A 14981-nucleotide genomic window follows, 5' to 3' on the forward strand; every position below is an offset into this window, starting at 1 on the left:
AGTGCCATGGCTTTGAAAATGTCTTCAGTGTAAAGAGCAAGTAAGAGAAAAAAACCTGGTAAATATAAAATTCACAAGCAACCTCCATCAGCTATGGGGAGAGACCCAACCATCAGGACAGCCTCTCTGAAGCCATGGCCCTGGTCTGCCTTATCAGTGAAGAAGATTATAAACTTAGGGCAAGTGGATACTGAAAAAACAACAAATCTCTGCAGTCCCTTCTAGTGTAACCATCCTTCTATTGCTAGATAAAATCTTCATACAGAAAACTACAGTCTTGTCAGCACCCTAACTCTTATTAAGCACGAAACAAGGGGATGGCAGACTGATGTTCACATTGCCACTTTGAGTGGAAGGGGAGGCTTTAGTCCCAGAAAAGAGGTGATAAAAAGCCACGTGAAGAATTAGCTCTCAGGCATTATGACAGCTGACAGGGTATGCAGTACATCTAACTATGCAGTGGCACCTCTACTGACATGGCCAGCCAACAACTTCACTGGAGCTTAAAGGTCTTCAACAAAAAAAAACAGTCCACTATAAACAACGGTCCTGATCTAAAGAGCTTCAGTTGCCTTTATCCAGCTTCCCATGCCTCTGCGTCTAATCAGCTTGTAAGTTCTTTTGGTCAGGGATGGCTTTCATCATTCTGGGTTCAACTGTGAGATTTCCTACGTGGCCATGGAGAGAAATAAAGGGGCATAAGCTGACCTGTAATCTTCTCTACTACCTTTTTTGTAGTAGGCAAGAGCTCTCAGAGTTACTTTTCCTCTCTCAGCAGCTATAAAGGGAATGAAAGCGAGGAGACTGGGGCACGTCTTAGTGCCATTCTTCTAACATGCAGTTGTTTTTCTGCTTTAATGTAAATCAGAAAGTCAAAGGCCCATCAGAGCCTAGGTGCCCCTGGAGGTTCAACAGTTAAGGCACACAAATTTCTGTAGCTACGTGCATGCAAGCAAGCAAGCAGGTTAACACAACTGCTTCTCTTTGGTTCTCCAGCTTGAGTAATCCCTTTCGCACTTGAGACAACCGGGCAGCCTTCAGCATGAATCCAGACCGATTTCACACGCGGTGCGTACCAGAGCACCCTGAGCGCTGTGCTGTCGCATCTCACTGTAGCAGATAAAATTCATAAACGTAAGAAAAAAACACATTTGCACAAAGATGGGAAAACACAGAGGATTAGCGATAGTTTATTTGTGAAGACTTGCTTTTGTAGGCTAAGATATTTGTATTATGACACCATAAGAAACAACGCCAGATATGAAGCATTATATGTTCTGACGTACAAGGACAGAGATCCAGAGGGAATCACCTGAAAGGCCTTCCATTGCAAACCAAATGCTGTATCGAAAAGAAGATCAGATGAGTTAATCCCGTTTTGTCTACACGTGCTCCCTGACACGCACAACATTTCTGGATACCTGGAAGGAATACAGAACCGATGCCTGTGCTGCTGTAGGAAGTTCCCAGAACTGTTCTCGTTGGCTAACAGTAACCACTCAATTAACGTACATACCAAATTTTAGTTAAAAAAATAATCTGCTTTGGGACGGTCTGGAACTAACCGCTGTTTCACAAAATAGGTCATTCACTTCGTCGTCCTGAACACCACACGTTCGTTACAGGGCAAACTACGTACAGCGGGGATCAGAGAAGTGCCGTTTCCCCCCATAGAAGTCCATCTTGAAACGCATCTGCTAGAGCCAGCGGGGAGAACCCGGGTGCCATCCGTACCCGGCCCGCCTCTCACCGCCGCCCCCGGCGCTCTCCCCCCGCAGCCCCCGGCCCCTGCCCGCCGCTTCGCCCCGCTCCAGCGGCCGCCCTCGCCCCCCAGGCAGCGGGAGCCGGGCCCCCTCCTCCCGCCGGCCCAACGGCTCCCGCACCTCAGGCAGCGCCGGCCCTGCCCCGGCCGGCACCTCGCCGCCGCAGCCCTCGCCGCTGCCTGCTCCCCGCCTCGCACGGACGGACCGAGAGCGGGTAATTCCTGCGCCGTTAGGGGAGCGGATTACTTTAGCCCGTTAATTCCGCGCCCCCCAGAGGTGCGGGAGGGGAGGCGCGTTGCCATGGGTGCCGGAGGAGCACCCAGAAAGTTGCGGGAGAGGGGCGGGGAGAAGGGGGCCGGGCCGGGCGCTCAGGGCAGCGGCCGCCCGCCGGGGCTGAGTGGCCGCTCGGCGCCGCGCTGAGAGCCCAGGGGCCAGCTACTCCCGCGGCGGCGGCGGCTGTGGCGCTCACCTGCCGCCGACGGCTGGCGGCGGCGGGAGGGAGGGAGGAAAGGGATCAACTTCAAACTTGGCCGGGGCGGGCAGGGAGCCGCGTGGATGCCGCCGTCCCTCGGTGCTGACTCGCAGCCCTGTGGGGCGGCCGCTGCCAGAGGAGCGCGGGGCGCCGCCGCGCCGCTTCCTCCGCCGGCGGCCATGGTGCGTGTGGGGAGCGGGGCTCAGCCCGGCCCCTGAGAGCGACGCCTCGCCCTCCGCCTCTCCGGTCTGCCGCCGCCGCCGCCGCCGTCTTCCCCGCGCCCCCGCCCGCCTCCACCTGCCTCTCTGCTTCGCCGCTGCCGACCTGAGGCCTTGGGCATCGGCTTCTCTCCGCGCTGCAGCCCGCCCGACATGGAGCCGTCTGCGGGAAGCCGCCGGGAGTGATCTCCGCTTTCCGACCGACCTGCTGGCCGCCCCCTCGGCGCCCGCTCCGATGGAGCTGGACGAGACGCCGCTCGTCCCCCCCAAGACCATGCTGCTTATGCTGAGGAAAGTTCGCAAGAGGCGGGAGATGCTGCTGCAGCAGCTGGGCTTCATCTGCGCCATCCTCTTCTTCGTCTGGTGCATGTCCAGCCTGCTCTCCAGACTGGGTGAGTGGCTGTGGCGGCGGGACCGGCGGACCCCGGCAGGGCCGGGAGGGCGGCCGGAGCGGCCCGGGGGCTGCCGCCCCGGGGGCAGCCGGGGGTTGGCGGGGTCAAGCGCCCGCGGCTGTTCCCGTTTTGAGTTTCTGAGTGGAAATACCCCAGCGGGGGAGGCGGGGGAGCAGCGCGGGTTCCTCAGGAAAGCCCCCGCGCCGGGCAGGTGCGTGGCCGCGGCCCCGGGGAGAGGAGGCAGCGGCGCGGCTGGCGCCCGGTGCCCCAGGGCTTCCCAGCAGCCCGCCCGCCCTGGCGAGGGCCCGCCGTGCCCCTCGGCGCGCTTCGGGGCGGGGAGCGCAGGGGCGTCACGGGGCGGCTGCGTGCCGGAGGACGGCCCTGAAGTAGTTTCCCCCCGGCCGCTGCATCGGAGCTGAATGCTCGCCAGCCGCTGGTGGTCCCCTCTGCAACTTCGGGCCACCTTTCATTTTTATCCTTAGGTTGTAAACCTCCATCAGCTACAACTGCTTCTTTTCTCCATCTTCTCCCTCCAACTCCCCACAATTACAGTGTGGATTTGACGGAAAATTCTGTATTTTAGGCAAGGAACAGTCCTAATCTCATATTTTATAGAGATCCTGTGTGCAAGTGCCATGTTGGTAAACTGATGCATTTATAATTAACTACATCATTCCTATTTGTTTTTTTTTTCCCGCTAGCTGGCACAGTTTGGACTCTTAAGTGTGTAGCTTCAGGCCCTCTTCCTGCAATATGTTTTGCGTCACTCAGATACGAAGTCTAAGGTTGCTGGGACAGCACATGGGTCTCTAGGTAGGACTGCCAACAGTCCTTGAGGATTTAAGAACAAAATGAAACTAAGCCCAGATCCTAAGTCCACGTTTCATATAAGAAAATCAGATTTCAGCAGAATTAGGATGGGTCATCTGCTTAAATTAAAGCTGAAGTTAAAATGTGTGCTTTAGGGAAGAAAAATCTGGTGGAACTTGTCATACTTTCTAATGTTCTTGTGCTCAAATTATTGCTTGGGTTTTTGAGGTATATCTAGGATGGCAACAAGCCATCCATGTAAGAATTCAGTGTCTTAGACCATATTAGCATATTGCTCATCTTAGAACTTTAATCTTTTTTTTAATTGTAGTTTTAGAGTATACTGTTGTTTTTTTTTTATTTAGAGCTGTTTGTCATGCCTATGCCTTTTTTTTTTCTTTCCCCCCTTGGGCCAGCTATTTATTTTCATAAATTTACTGGTTTGTGAAAGCAAGTAATTGGGGTATGATTATGTTTACATAGCGTGAGGGTTTTTTTTGTTGCAAATAACAGTTTCCCAGAACTTTTTTAGGTTTACATGAAAAATGTCATGACTGTTGAAAGTTTTTAATCTCCTAGCTTATCATATAAATCCCTCATAACCTAATTTTTGATGGTATGCTGCATCAGGTATTTTTTTTTTCTTCAGCTGGCTAATTTACAGTATATTGCATCTGTAAACACTGACCATCTGTTCTTTATGTTTTTTTGTAATTGTGGCATCAGAATATTTTAGCAAATACTCTAGCCAAACTAACTTCCAAGCTAGATTTTTTTGCTAGAGTCACTGAATATAACTGAATATGACTGAATATAAACTCTAAGATCAGCCATGGAAGAGTTTTTGTTATTATAGTATGTTCATTTGAAATGGATAAGGTTGAGATGGAAGTGATTTAATTAAGAGGTTCTATTCTTCCTTTGATTATTATAATTGCATACCGTGCATTATCACAAGTGCTCCTTCTGTACTCTATTCAGCAAGTTCCATTGAGAATGCTTCTGGAATACGAGTTTAGGCAAAAGCTACATTGACTTCTAAAGAAGTTTGGTTTTTTTAAGGCTTGTGGGGATTCACAGTGTGGTTATTTTCCATTTTCTTTGACAGGTTATGCAGGGATTGATATTATCAACTATACGCAACACTGAAAAGATCAGCCCCTAGACTCAGAATAAACCAAAATGTACTGGAACATGTCCATATGCATTTTAATTTTTTGAGAAATCAGTAATGTAATATGTGCAAGTGCAGATGACTAAATGGAAGTGTGATTGTTGCTCATGTCAGTATAGCTAGGCTGGTTTCATCTATAGGAACTGCTAAGTGTTGAGTTTCACAGGTGCAGGCTTCACCATTTGCTTGCTGCAGAATATTTTCCTGTTGTGGGTCACAGCCAGGTATTCTGGTAGCCAGAACATGCTAACGGCTCTGATACTGCACCTTCATAGCTAGCTGTACCCTTTGAAGCTAAGAGCACCTAGCACACATATGTTGGCATGTGCCCCAGTCACCTTGATTTTGCTGTATTCACATACTGATGGTCTGTCCATGCTCCTCGCTAGTGGGGGCGTATAGTCCAGTTAAGATGATGCAGGAAAAAATTAGTGACATAACCTCTTTCTATTTAATATAGGCCAAGAATCAACTATTGCAGACAGACGCATTTTGTCAGAAATATGGAGGAATAGAAGGTTGATGGCATCACCTAATGGGACGTATGAAGAAAAGAACTGTACAGAGCCAGGTAAGATGGGAAAACTTTGCCATGTCTTATAAACTCTTGAGATTGTTGCGTACTGCTGTCATGACCAAGCTGCAGTGATACGTTAGGGTAAACATAAAAGTGTCAAATTTAAAAAAAAAAAACCAAACCAAAACCAGGACTGTTTTGTGTGGAAATAAGGCTTATTGTGCTATATAATGGCATGACTTTACCTATCAAAAGTAAAAGTTAATGTTCAGATACAAGAATGTTTTGGGGTCATTATGAGACTTGTGCTGACAATTTGATTTCTGTAATTTTGCTTCTTTTGGTGATTATTCCTACCTAGCCGATGCTGTCTATATTGCACTGGTAGTGAGAGGTGTACTCTTGTTGAAACTATGGGTAGCTAAACGTGCAGTGTTTGAGGTACCATCTGAGCACAGTAATTTGTGTTCATTACCATTATGCATTTAATCATGTTTTGCTAGTTTAATGATAAACTATGTATTCAGAGTAGGAATTTGTATTGTGTGGAGGGGGATGATGAGGTAAGTAATATGGAAACCCTGGAATCCATTTTACTTCAGGATATCTGTCCTGGCCAGGTGATAATTGATTGAGGGCAGGGATAGATGACGCATTTTAATATCAGAGTTAGTCCACAATGCTTTCATCTTCCCATCTGTCTTTCTAGTGTGTATTTCCTTGCCTCACTGCGGTTTACAGTGTGTGGGAGACGAGACGTTTTGCCAATGGCACTAGCCAAATTAATTTAAAGTTCAGATTTTTTTTTTTTTTTTTAATATGACTCTCTGATCAACTCTTTGATGACAGCAGAGTCTGTGCCTTCTTGCAAACAGTGACAGCATGAGTTCTAGGATATTGTCAGCCCCAGGCACTAAAAGAGTTTGGGGCAGTACTCCCCCCTACTTAGTTACATGTTTGTTGTAATGCTGAGGCACCTGTTGTGTAGATTGAGGATCACTACTGTGCTTATGCACTTCTGAAAGAGGAGCAGAAGAACATTGCGTGAAGTATGTGAGTCCAAAAGCTTTAACTGTATCATCTTGATGTCGAAGAGCTTCTCTGTGCTTCTGTTAAGAACTTTGTGGGTTAGTTTGCTGTTGTCTGTGTCTGTAACCTTATGATGCTGTTGATTTGTCTGTCAAAGCTGTTCACAGACAAGAAAGAAGACAAAAATGACCTTTTGGAAACATGTAATTATTCTTGATGAATAGTCAGAAAATACTATTCTTTCCCACTCTTCTTTCATTTTTCTCCACATATGTGGATGCATCAATGTGATCATGTCTGAACATGTACTTGGCAGCAAGCTTGGAGCCAAGCCAACAAAGGCCACAAAATCGTAGAAGGTGGATCAGAAAGATGCCCATCAAAGTTCTTGTATAGTATGAATGAGAACTTTTTTACAATGATATGATAAAACTGCCAAGGGAAAATGTATGCTTAGGTGTAAATTGGAATACCAGGAGCAGTGCTGACTTCTCCAGATGTTTAGAACAAATAGCTCAGCTCCCTCCATTCCTCTAAAATTCTAAGATTAGTTTAAGAACAATTAGAATAAATAAATACAGTCGGGTCATTTTGATATGCTTTCTGAAATTCAGGTCATTAAGGTGCAGTTTTCCCTGTAACCGTAAGAGCTGGACACAAGAGAGGCCCAAATATGCCTCAGGATGCTGAGGTTTTAAGAAAAATGTCATGAGACTTGCATTAGATTCATGATTTCTCGTCACAGTGCTGGAATTAGCCTTTCTTTTTAAAGGTGTTTCTTCTGTTAAAATGCAGATTCACGGATGAAATATGTCACAGGATTGCAATGTAGCATTTTTTAGTCACTTCCTGTTATTCTGCAGTTTTGTACAGCTTATCTCTGTGTCTCTTCTGCAGCTGAAGGGGGGATTTAGATGAGAGTGGCTAGATGTAAGATAGCTGCAAATAAAGGGAGCATCTGAAAATACCTGACATCATTGATGTTTGTTGGACAGGAATGGGTCTGTAAGAACCCATGATTGTTATTGCTCAGTAACAACTTCTGTAGATTGGGGTTTTTTGGGTTTTGAGGGGGTTTGGTTTGCCCTTTTTTTTTTTTTTTTTTAATTCTTGTCTGGTAGCCTGAGATTGAGATTTGCCCTGTAATGAGAAGAAGGTACAATGACCTAAAACCTATCAAAAAGGAGCAAGTAGCATAGCTCATCTCCACGGGAATGTAGCTTGTGTCACCCCATGACTACATCTGGAGAAGGTAGTCCCAGGAAAGGTCAGGAGACTTGGTCAAGATTGCATAGAAAACTGGTGAAAGAGTGTGGATTTTCAGTTGGAATATGCAAGCTTTCAGTCATGTGCTTATCCCAGTGTAATGAAAATCTCAGGAATATGCTGTCAAACACTTTAATTGGCTGGACTTTATTTCTGGTCTTCTTTTTTTTTAATCTTAAGAATAGATAGTTAATGTGTATATATGTTGTATGAATACAGTGCTCTCTGTAGGCTCCTTTATGAGAAGTACTTATTCTTACCTATGTCATTTCTGTATCTGCCTTAAGCACTAGGGGCCCTACAAATGCATGAGTGTGTATATGGTATCTAGCAGTTTTCTTATGTTATGCGGATGTTTTTCTATGTGTGTTTAGGATACAAGAACTTCATAATACCTTGGGAAATGCAAGTTCTTGCTGAGAGTCTGTTAATCCTTTGTGTCATTGCAGTGCTATTGCTGTGCTCCTTCTTTATTAGCTTCCCACACAAGTCTGCAGCTTTACTTCCCTTTTCCCAAAGGCTCTCAACAAAGTTAATTTATTTACCACTTCACACCCTTTTTTTGCTTGCATGCAAATAAAAAAAAAATACCCAGTTGTCGGAAATTGCAGCTATAGAAGTTTATAAGACCATGAGATCCTTGCAGTTCATGACAGTGGTAAGAAAGGCTCACCCTTGGTGATATGTCTTGGGAGAAAAACTCCATAAGCTTCTAGAAGTAATGTTAGAAGCTTGTGGGAGCTGCTGTCTGCTAGAAGCTCACATAGCCTACACTGTCTGAGATTGTCTCATTTACTGAAGTAGATCATTTTGTATTGTGTTCTACTGGCAACATTATTAGTGCTTGTGGGGCCATTGTATCAGAACAGAAAAAACTTTGAAGTCTTGGCAATGCTGCTTTAAAAAAGAGCCCTGAGGCTCTGACAAAGGAAAGGAAAATATATATGTGTGTGTGTGTGTGTGTGTGTGTGTGTGTATATATATATATATATAACTAGAGGAGAAGGGTTTTTCTAACATTTGGAGGTTAGAGGGACTGATATTCATGAATATCTTAAGAGGCGCTACACATTTTTTCTGATAGTAACTATTCTGCAGTCATGGGGGGTTATAGATACTACCTATCCTGTAACAGCAGCAAAGGAACGGTAGGTCAGCAGCAGGAAGGAGGTGGAGCATTTGTGAGCACCAAGCCAACCTCAGTTCTAGTCTGGACTCAGACCAAATCCTCACCAAAGTTAACGTGTTGTGTAGCATTTTTCCATTAAAGATCCTTCCTGGCTTGAAACTTCCTCTTTGTTGGAAGCTCCTCTGCCATGAAAAGATAAGAGTCTTTATATTGTCCTGGAGCCAGACTGGAGGGCTTATAGATTGTATGTAGAAGGCTCTGGACTTCAGAAATTTCATGAGAGCCTGGGATTTTTGAATTATGAATCTTATGCTTATTTCGTACTGAGTAACTCTCTGGAAGGCAGCTGCGGGTATCCCTCTTTGAGGGAAACCAAACTACCTTTTCTTTATGGCTCTGAAGACTTCTCCTGGGTAAATTTCTGTGGGAGGAGGGTTGATCTGACCCTCGCTTAAAGCAGAGCTATCAGAAAGGGAGAGTAGTTGTCTCTAGCATCTTAACAGATCTCATTAGTTTGCAACCAAATTTTTGCCCTATCCAAGCTCTCAATTCCATCTGCCATCAGCTCGCTAGCTTGCAGTGCCATCTGCCCAGCAAGTCTGATTTATAGCTTCGCGGCTCCAATGGCTCGCCTCTTGTTTCAAAATGTTCCCATGACTCCACGTCCTCCAGAACTGTGAGTAATGTTTCCAGAGCAGTTACAAGCTGGGGTGACTGGGTGGTGCGATGTTTCTAACCATGTGACTCCACTCGGTTATGTTAGGCTGTTAAAGCAACTGATCTGGACTCCTTTCCGTTGCGAATGTTTTCAAGTAATCCCTGTATACAGTACAGAGAATATTTAAACTACTTGCTGTGAATTAGAAATGTATTGGAATGTATTTCCATTAGTCTTCTGACACTAGTCAGTGAGCTGCCTTGAAACTGAAAGAGTCGGTGGGGTTTTCTGTCCAGTGGTTTGTCAACCGTGGACAGTTCATGAGCTACGTTGATTTTAAATAGCTGGGGATTTGGTTCCAGTGTGCTTCTCCCATTGTTATCAGGAGTTAAAGATGAATTGTGGGCTGAGGGAAAGGGAGGGGTTAGCATTTCTTTCTGAGCTGTGCTGCCTTTTTACTTTAGAATTAGAATGCTTTCTGTCCTTGCAGTGAGAGAAAAAGAATCAGTCCTTTACAGTGAAATAAAGTATGTTTCCCAGCAGCATGTGTGTAACTGAGTTCTGAGTCAGGATCAAAAGTCGTTAAGTCTGTGTATATTTTACACTGTTAGTTATAACCTTGGGGACTCATGTAGGATGTGATGCATTATAGAGAAACTACAGAAGTCTTAGACAGCTTTGTTAACATACCATAGAGAGTACAAGAGCCTGTTACTTTTTCTACAAAAATCGATGATAGTGTTCTCACTGACTAGAGAAGACAGGACTGACCCTTCAAAGTAATTTTCCAAAAGAATAGAAAAAGCTATTTCTTGTACATTTGTAGTAAAGACCCTATAGGAAGCATTGATTTCCATCAATTTTATTTAACAAATGCAGTGCTTAGTTAAATGCATCATTCTCAATATGCTGGACTGATGTATCCTTTTTTTTCTTAATCCTTACAGACACCTTAATATATAAGATCATAAACTTTGTGTAATAAATGCTGATCTAAACATACTTTTGTTGCTGGTGGAATAGGTCATTTTGTGCAGATGTAAATTCTCTTTAAACAGTGTGATAGTGTGTCTTTCTCTTAAACAATGTGCTCATGATCTTCCCTAGATCAAAATTCCATTTTGTAGCAGGGATAAACACCTTAGACCCCCCACTTTTAAGGAGGTGGTATTAGTAATTTCACTGTAACCCCTTGTTTCATGAACAGTCTAAATAGGTAATCTCAGCATGACCTGCAGGTTCTCTTACTATGCATTCGTACAGTACCTAGCACAGAAAGACCATGGTCTCATTGAGGTAATACAGACAATAACTGTGTTATGTTATTTGCAAATATTCCCCCCTAGCCTTTTAGTCAGATTCGCTCTCTGCCTTGATGCATAGAAAATGTGCAACTGTTGTAGTATGATAGATTCGTTGATAGTGCATACATTTTGATTTAAAATGTGTCTTTACTCCAATGTCCTATGCCCTCAAAGACCAGGAAATTTACCAGCCTTAAATATCCTATTCTTGTGTTGGTCTAAAAGGAAATGAAAATGAGGAAAGGTTTAAGAAAAAATTTCTTACTTGCTTTATGCATATGGTATTCACATAACATATAGGTGCAGTGTCCAGTGAATGTGTGTGTGTGTGTATATGCACAGATGTATATATTTATGTAGTGGAAAAACTTACTACCAGCTAGCATGTAGCTTATTTCTGTAGCCACTTTTCATATGCTTGTGGGGTTTTACTTGTTTTGGGTTGGTTTTGGGTTGTTCCCCACCCCCCAGGTGTCTCTGGACTCACTCCTGTCCCTGTAGATGCTGAGCGGTAAACTTAATCTTGAGTGTGATCTCACTTGGATGGTTTCTGTTTCCAGGGGGAGATAAATGTGTGACAATTTAAAACCACTTTTAGTGCACTAGTTGAGGGCAAATGACAAACATTTAATGGCAAGTTTTTCTTGTGTGTCTCCCAAGGTCTCCTAATCAGAATTCATACCTAGATTTAGGTTGAACTTCTGACACTCTTTGCCTGGCTTATTGATGTGGGTATTAAAAGGGTTGGCAGGTAGATGTCATTGAAGTTAATTGGGAAAAGTGTTTATTTTTTTTGTGAATGAGTTTAGGAAATGTGCTTTGTTTGAAGCTAGAATTTAAAAAATAACCAACCTTCTCTCTGAGCTGTTAATTTTCTAGCAGTGGATTAATACTGGCATCCAAAATAGTAGAAAGAAATGAGACAAACATTTCTCTGTGCTTTGGCTCAACCTGCTAGCGGCATCCCCTGGAGAGGTGAGAATAGAAGACGAACTCCAGGGTAATTTATCCATTTCCCCAGGTCTAGGTGCCAAGTTTGCAGGAACTGGTTTAACACACAGTAAATAAGTGTCTGACTAAAATGCCATTTAGAGATGTAGTAAAGAAGGGCAAATGAAACAAAAAGAAATACTATTTAGTATATTACTGTATATTCTTAAACCTAATAAAAATATTACTTAATCTTTATTTCTTATGGCTTGGATTTATTTACAGTTGGTTTTGGTCCAGTTGAAGTACACTGTGGATAAGGACTTTTACAAGCTAAGTCTTTGCTCTGAAACCAAGAAGCAGGCTTGAAACAAAAATCAGGATTTCTAAAATGTAGCAACTTCAGAACCAAATTTAATATCTGTGGACACGGGCCCTTACTTTCTTTGAATGGAACAGAACACCCAGGTTGAATGCTCTGGAGTGCTAGACTAAGATCTAGTTTCCCATATTAGCCCAGCTCTAATATTTAGATGTCTCCCTATGTTTCAAACCACATAACCTAAGCATTTCTCAAACGTTAATGTAGTAATAATGCAACATCTCTTTTTCTGTGACTGCAGACAACTCAGGCAGAGAGCAGCTGTGTAAATTAGTGACCTGAGGTGCAGGAGGAAATATGTGGTAGAACAAAGAATCAAATCCAGATACCTCAGTCCTGATCTAGGCTCCTGCAAAGATGATGTTTGAACAGAAGTTTGGATTAATATGACCTCCTGAGGTTCCATCCAGCCTGAGTTTTCCTGTGATCTGGTATGGAAACCAAATGAATTACATTTCACTCAGGACATATTTGAAATCCTGAATTGGGGATTTCAAAATCAAAGTTAACAAGACTTGGGCATGTAGATCTCCATGGTATCACTGACTGTCTCAAACTTAATGTAGGATAATGTGTGTGTATTTAGGTCTGTTCTTCACTCGTATGACCATGCAGATAGACCTTTTTGTATGGAAATCTGCTCCATTTTCCACTCAGAAAATTGTGCTGTTGGTATAAAAGCTGTGTTTAAATTTACCCATCCTAAGCCACAGCAATTTCATTTTCACTCCTTGCTTTTTACATATTGTCTGTGACATGTCACCATGCACTGCAGTTGAGACAGAAAATGCTGCTGTCTTGCTTTGTATCATGCACAACTGTTACCACACCTCACCTTGCTGTTATAGGAAGTGGGTTGAAAAGGCATTGTAAGTCAGTCTGTGAGCATTAATCCATACTCCTGGGGTTGGCCTAGGACAGTGTCTTTATCAGGTACTGGATTGTTTGATAGATGTTAAAACTCTGCATTCATTACTTCATCTCTACGCTCTCATTGTCTCCTCAGTCCATAACTTGGACCACCAATGTGGAGGACAGGCAAAACTGGACAAGCACAGAACTGGGCTGCAGGGAAGTAGGTTGTAAAAAGCACCTGGAGGTAGAAAATGGTCACCAGAAGCTGCAAGAGGGATAGAAAAACTTGAGGTTTGAAATAGGGTGGTAGAAAGACTAAGATTATCTGGTCATGGAGCCTGGAGTTGGAGGATACCTGAAAGGGACACAGACATGGAGTGGAGGGAGGCTGAATTTGGATAATGAACCATGGGAGAATCCTGGGAATAGCAGGGCAAGGAGGCAGGCCCTGGGAAGCAGTAAGCAGAGAAAGTGATAAAAGAGGTATGAAAAATCAAAACGTGGTGAAAGGTTTGTTTTTGACTGGGCAAGGAATCTAGAATGAAAAGCAAACGGAGTCTCTAAAAAGGGCTTAAGTTACAAAAGGGCTACCTTTTAGCCTTGTGTTTGGCACATAAAACTGGAAGCATTCACAATTTATATCAATTTTTTAAATTTTTTTTTGTTTTTGGGGGCTTTTTTTGGCATGGATTGGTTATCAACGAAAAACATTTTCAGAGCTTGTACTAATGACGCCATCTAGATATAAAGCAATTTAGAAAGCTGCACCAAAACCAGACCTTCTGTCTCTGAATCTCAGTGTTTGTTTTGAGGGTCAAAATGACTGATTTCGAAATACACTTAGGCACAGTGTACAATTTCATTACAGTAAATTATTTTTAAACTTTGTTCTGCTAATATTTCTGATAAGAACCCTCATAATTGAATTATTTTTTCAGAAGTTACAAAATTTTAGTATACGTATCTATTACTGTATTCATTAATGCCAATGACTTGTTACAGAATAGATGTGGTTATCCGCCTAGCAGGCTGAAAATATTCCATGAACCTGCTGACAATTAAACTGGCATCACTCCTGTTCTACAGGAAGGCAAGACCTTCAGGCAATAAAGAGTGATGGTTTCCTTTGTTCTTTAAAGTTGACAGACGTTGAAGACATTAGAGTAGAAAATGTGATAGCCTTAGAAACTGAGTCAAATTCATTCCTACTGGGACTGTACTGATAAGCTGAAGTATAGCAGAGCAGACACTTAAGGTAGAGCGCAGGCTACATGTATATGTGCTTGTTGGATTGTTTCCTTTTTTGCAACATTTAATGGTTTAATGTTAATGACAGGTGCTGCATTAATGATCTTCAGAGAGTGACATTCTCTACCCATGGTGGGGAACAGAGGCAAATGCGCCTTCCTACTAGCAAGAAGATAATTTAGACTCTGTGTGTTCGCTTTCCATACGTATTTGCTTGTTGCACTGTTCTCAGAGATGATTGCCAAAACTTGATGAATTATTTTTCCCTTGCATATGATGCACTCACTTGTTCACTGGGTTGAGGGTAATATGACTGGATCTATTGCACAGAGGTATTTAAATCTTTGAATAGCAAGATGTAAATATTGGGATAGTGGGAAACATTTAAACTTCGGGAATGGTAAAGTTAAAATGAATGAAATTTACATTTAGAAGCTCAAAGAGACTGAAATGGGGAAAACAGATTTTTTTTTTTTTTTTTCATTTACTGTGAATCAGCATGTGCTTTGAATTTTGTGAGTTCCTAGCCCAAAACATAGACTCTTGAAGAGAGAGGCATTTGTTCTTTAGGGCTTCTGGGAGCATATCTGCACTGGTGTACACTGCCTTAATTCTACTACATCATTACAGCCATGACAGTTTACAGCAGCTTACGTTCTGCCCTACAGACTTGTTGCTGGATGGCAAGATGCTGTTTCTGGTTTAGTTCTTTGGTGAGAATCTTCTCTCTTTAAATACTTCTCATGACTTCATAAAGGTTGCATTCTTGGCCTGATTATGTTACCTTATGATTATGATATATTATCTTTAAATCCCTCCACAGGATCTTCAGCT

At 43.2% G+C, this 14981-nt stretch overlaps 1 protein-coding gene across 2 annotated transcripts in view; it reads left to right on the forward strand.

Moving 5' to 3' along the window:
• The first annotated feature begins 1867 nt into the window (after window positions 1–1867).
• SLC24A4 (solute carrier family 24 member 4) overlaps window positions 1868–14981 on the forward strand; it is a 97560-nt gene continuing 84446 nt past the window's right edge. For both annotated transcript variants that reach the window (XM_087747551.1, XM_087747552.1), the window contains exons 1-2: window positions 1868–2845; window positions 5290–5400. In XM_087747551.1, the coding sequence (XP_087603677.1) occupies window positions 2689–2845; window positions 5290–5400 (268 nt within the window). In that variant the 5' untranslated portion in view covers window positions 1868–2688. The remainder of the gene's footprint in view (window positions 2846–5289; window positions 5401–14981) is intronic.

This window comes from Nipponia nippon, unplaced genomic scaffold (assembly GCF_047370975.1).
Source record: "Nipponia nippon isolate SJK-2023a ecotype South Korea unplaced genomic scaffold, ASM4737097v1 scaffold_11, whole genome shotgun sequence".
In the NCBI taxonomy this organism is placed as follows: Eukaryota; Metazoa; Chordata; class Aves; order Pelecaniformes; family Threskiornithidae; genus Nipponia; species Nipponia nippon.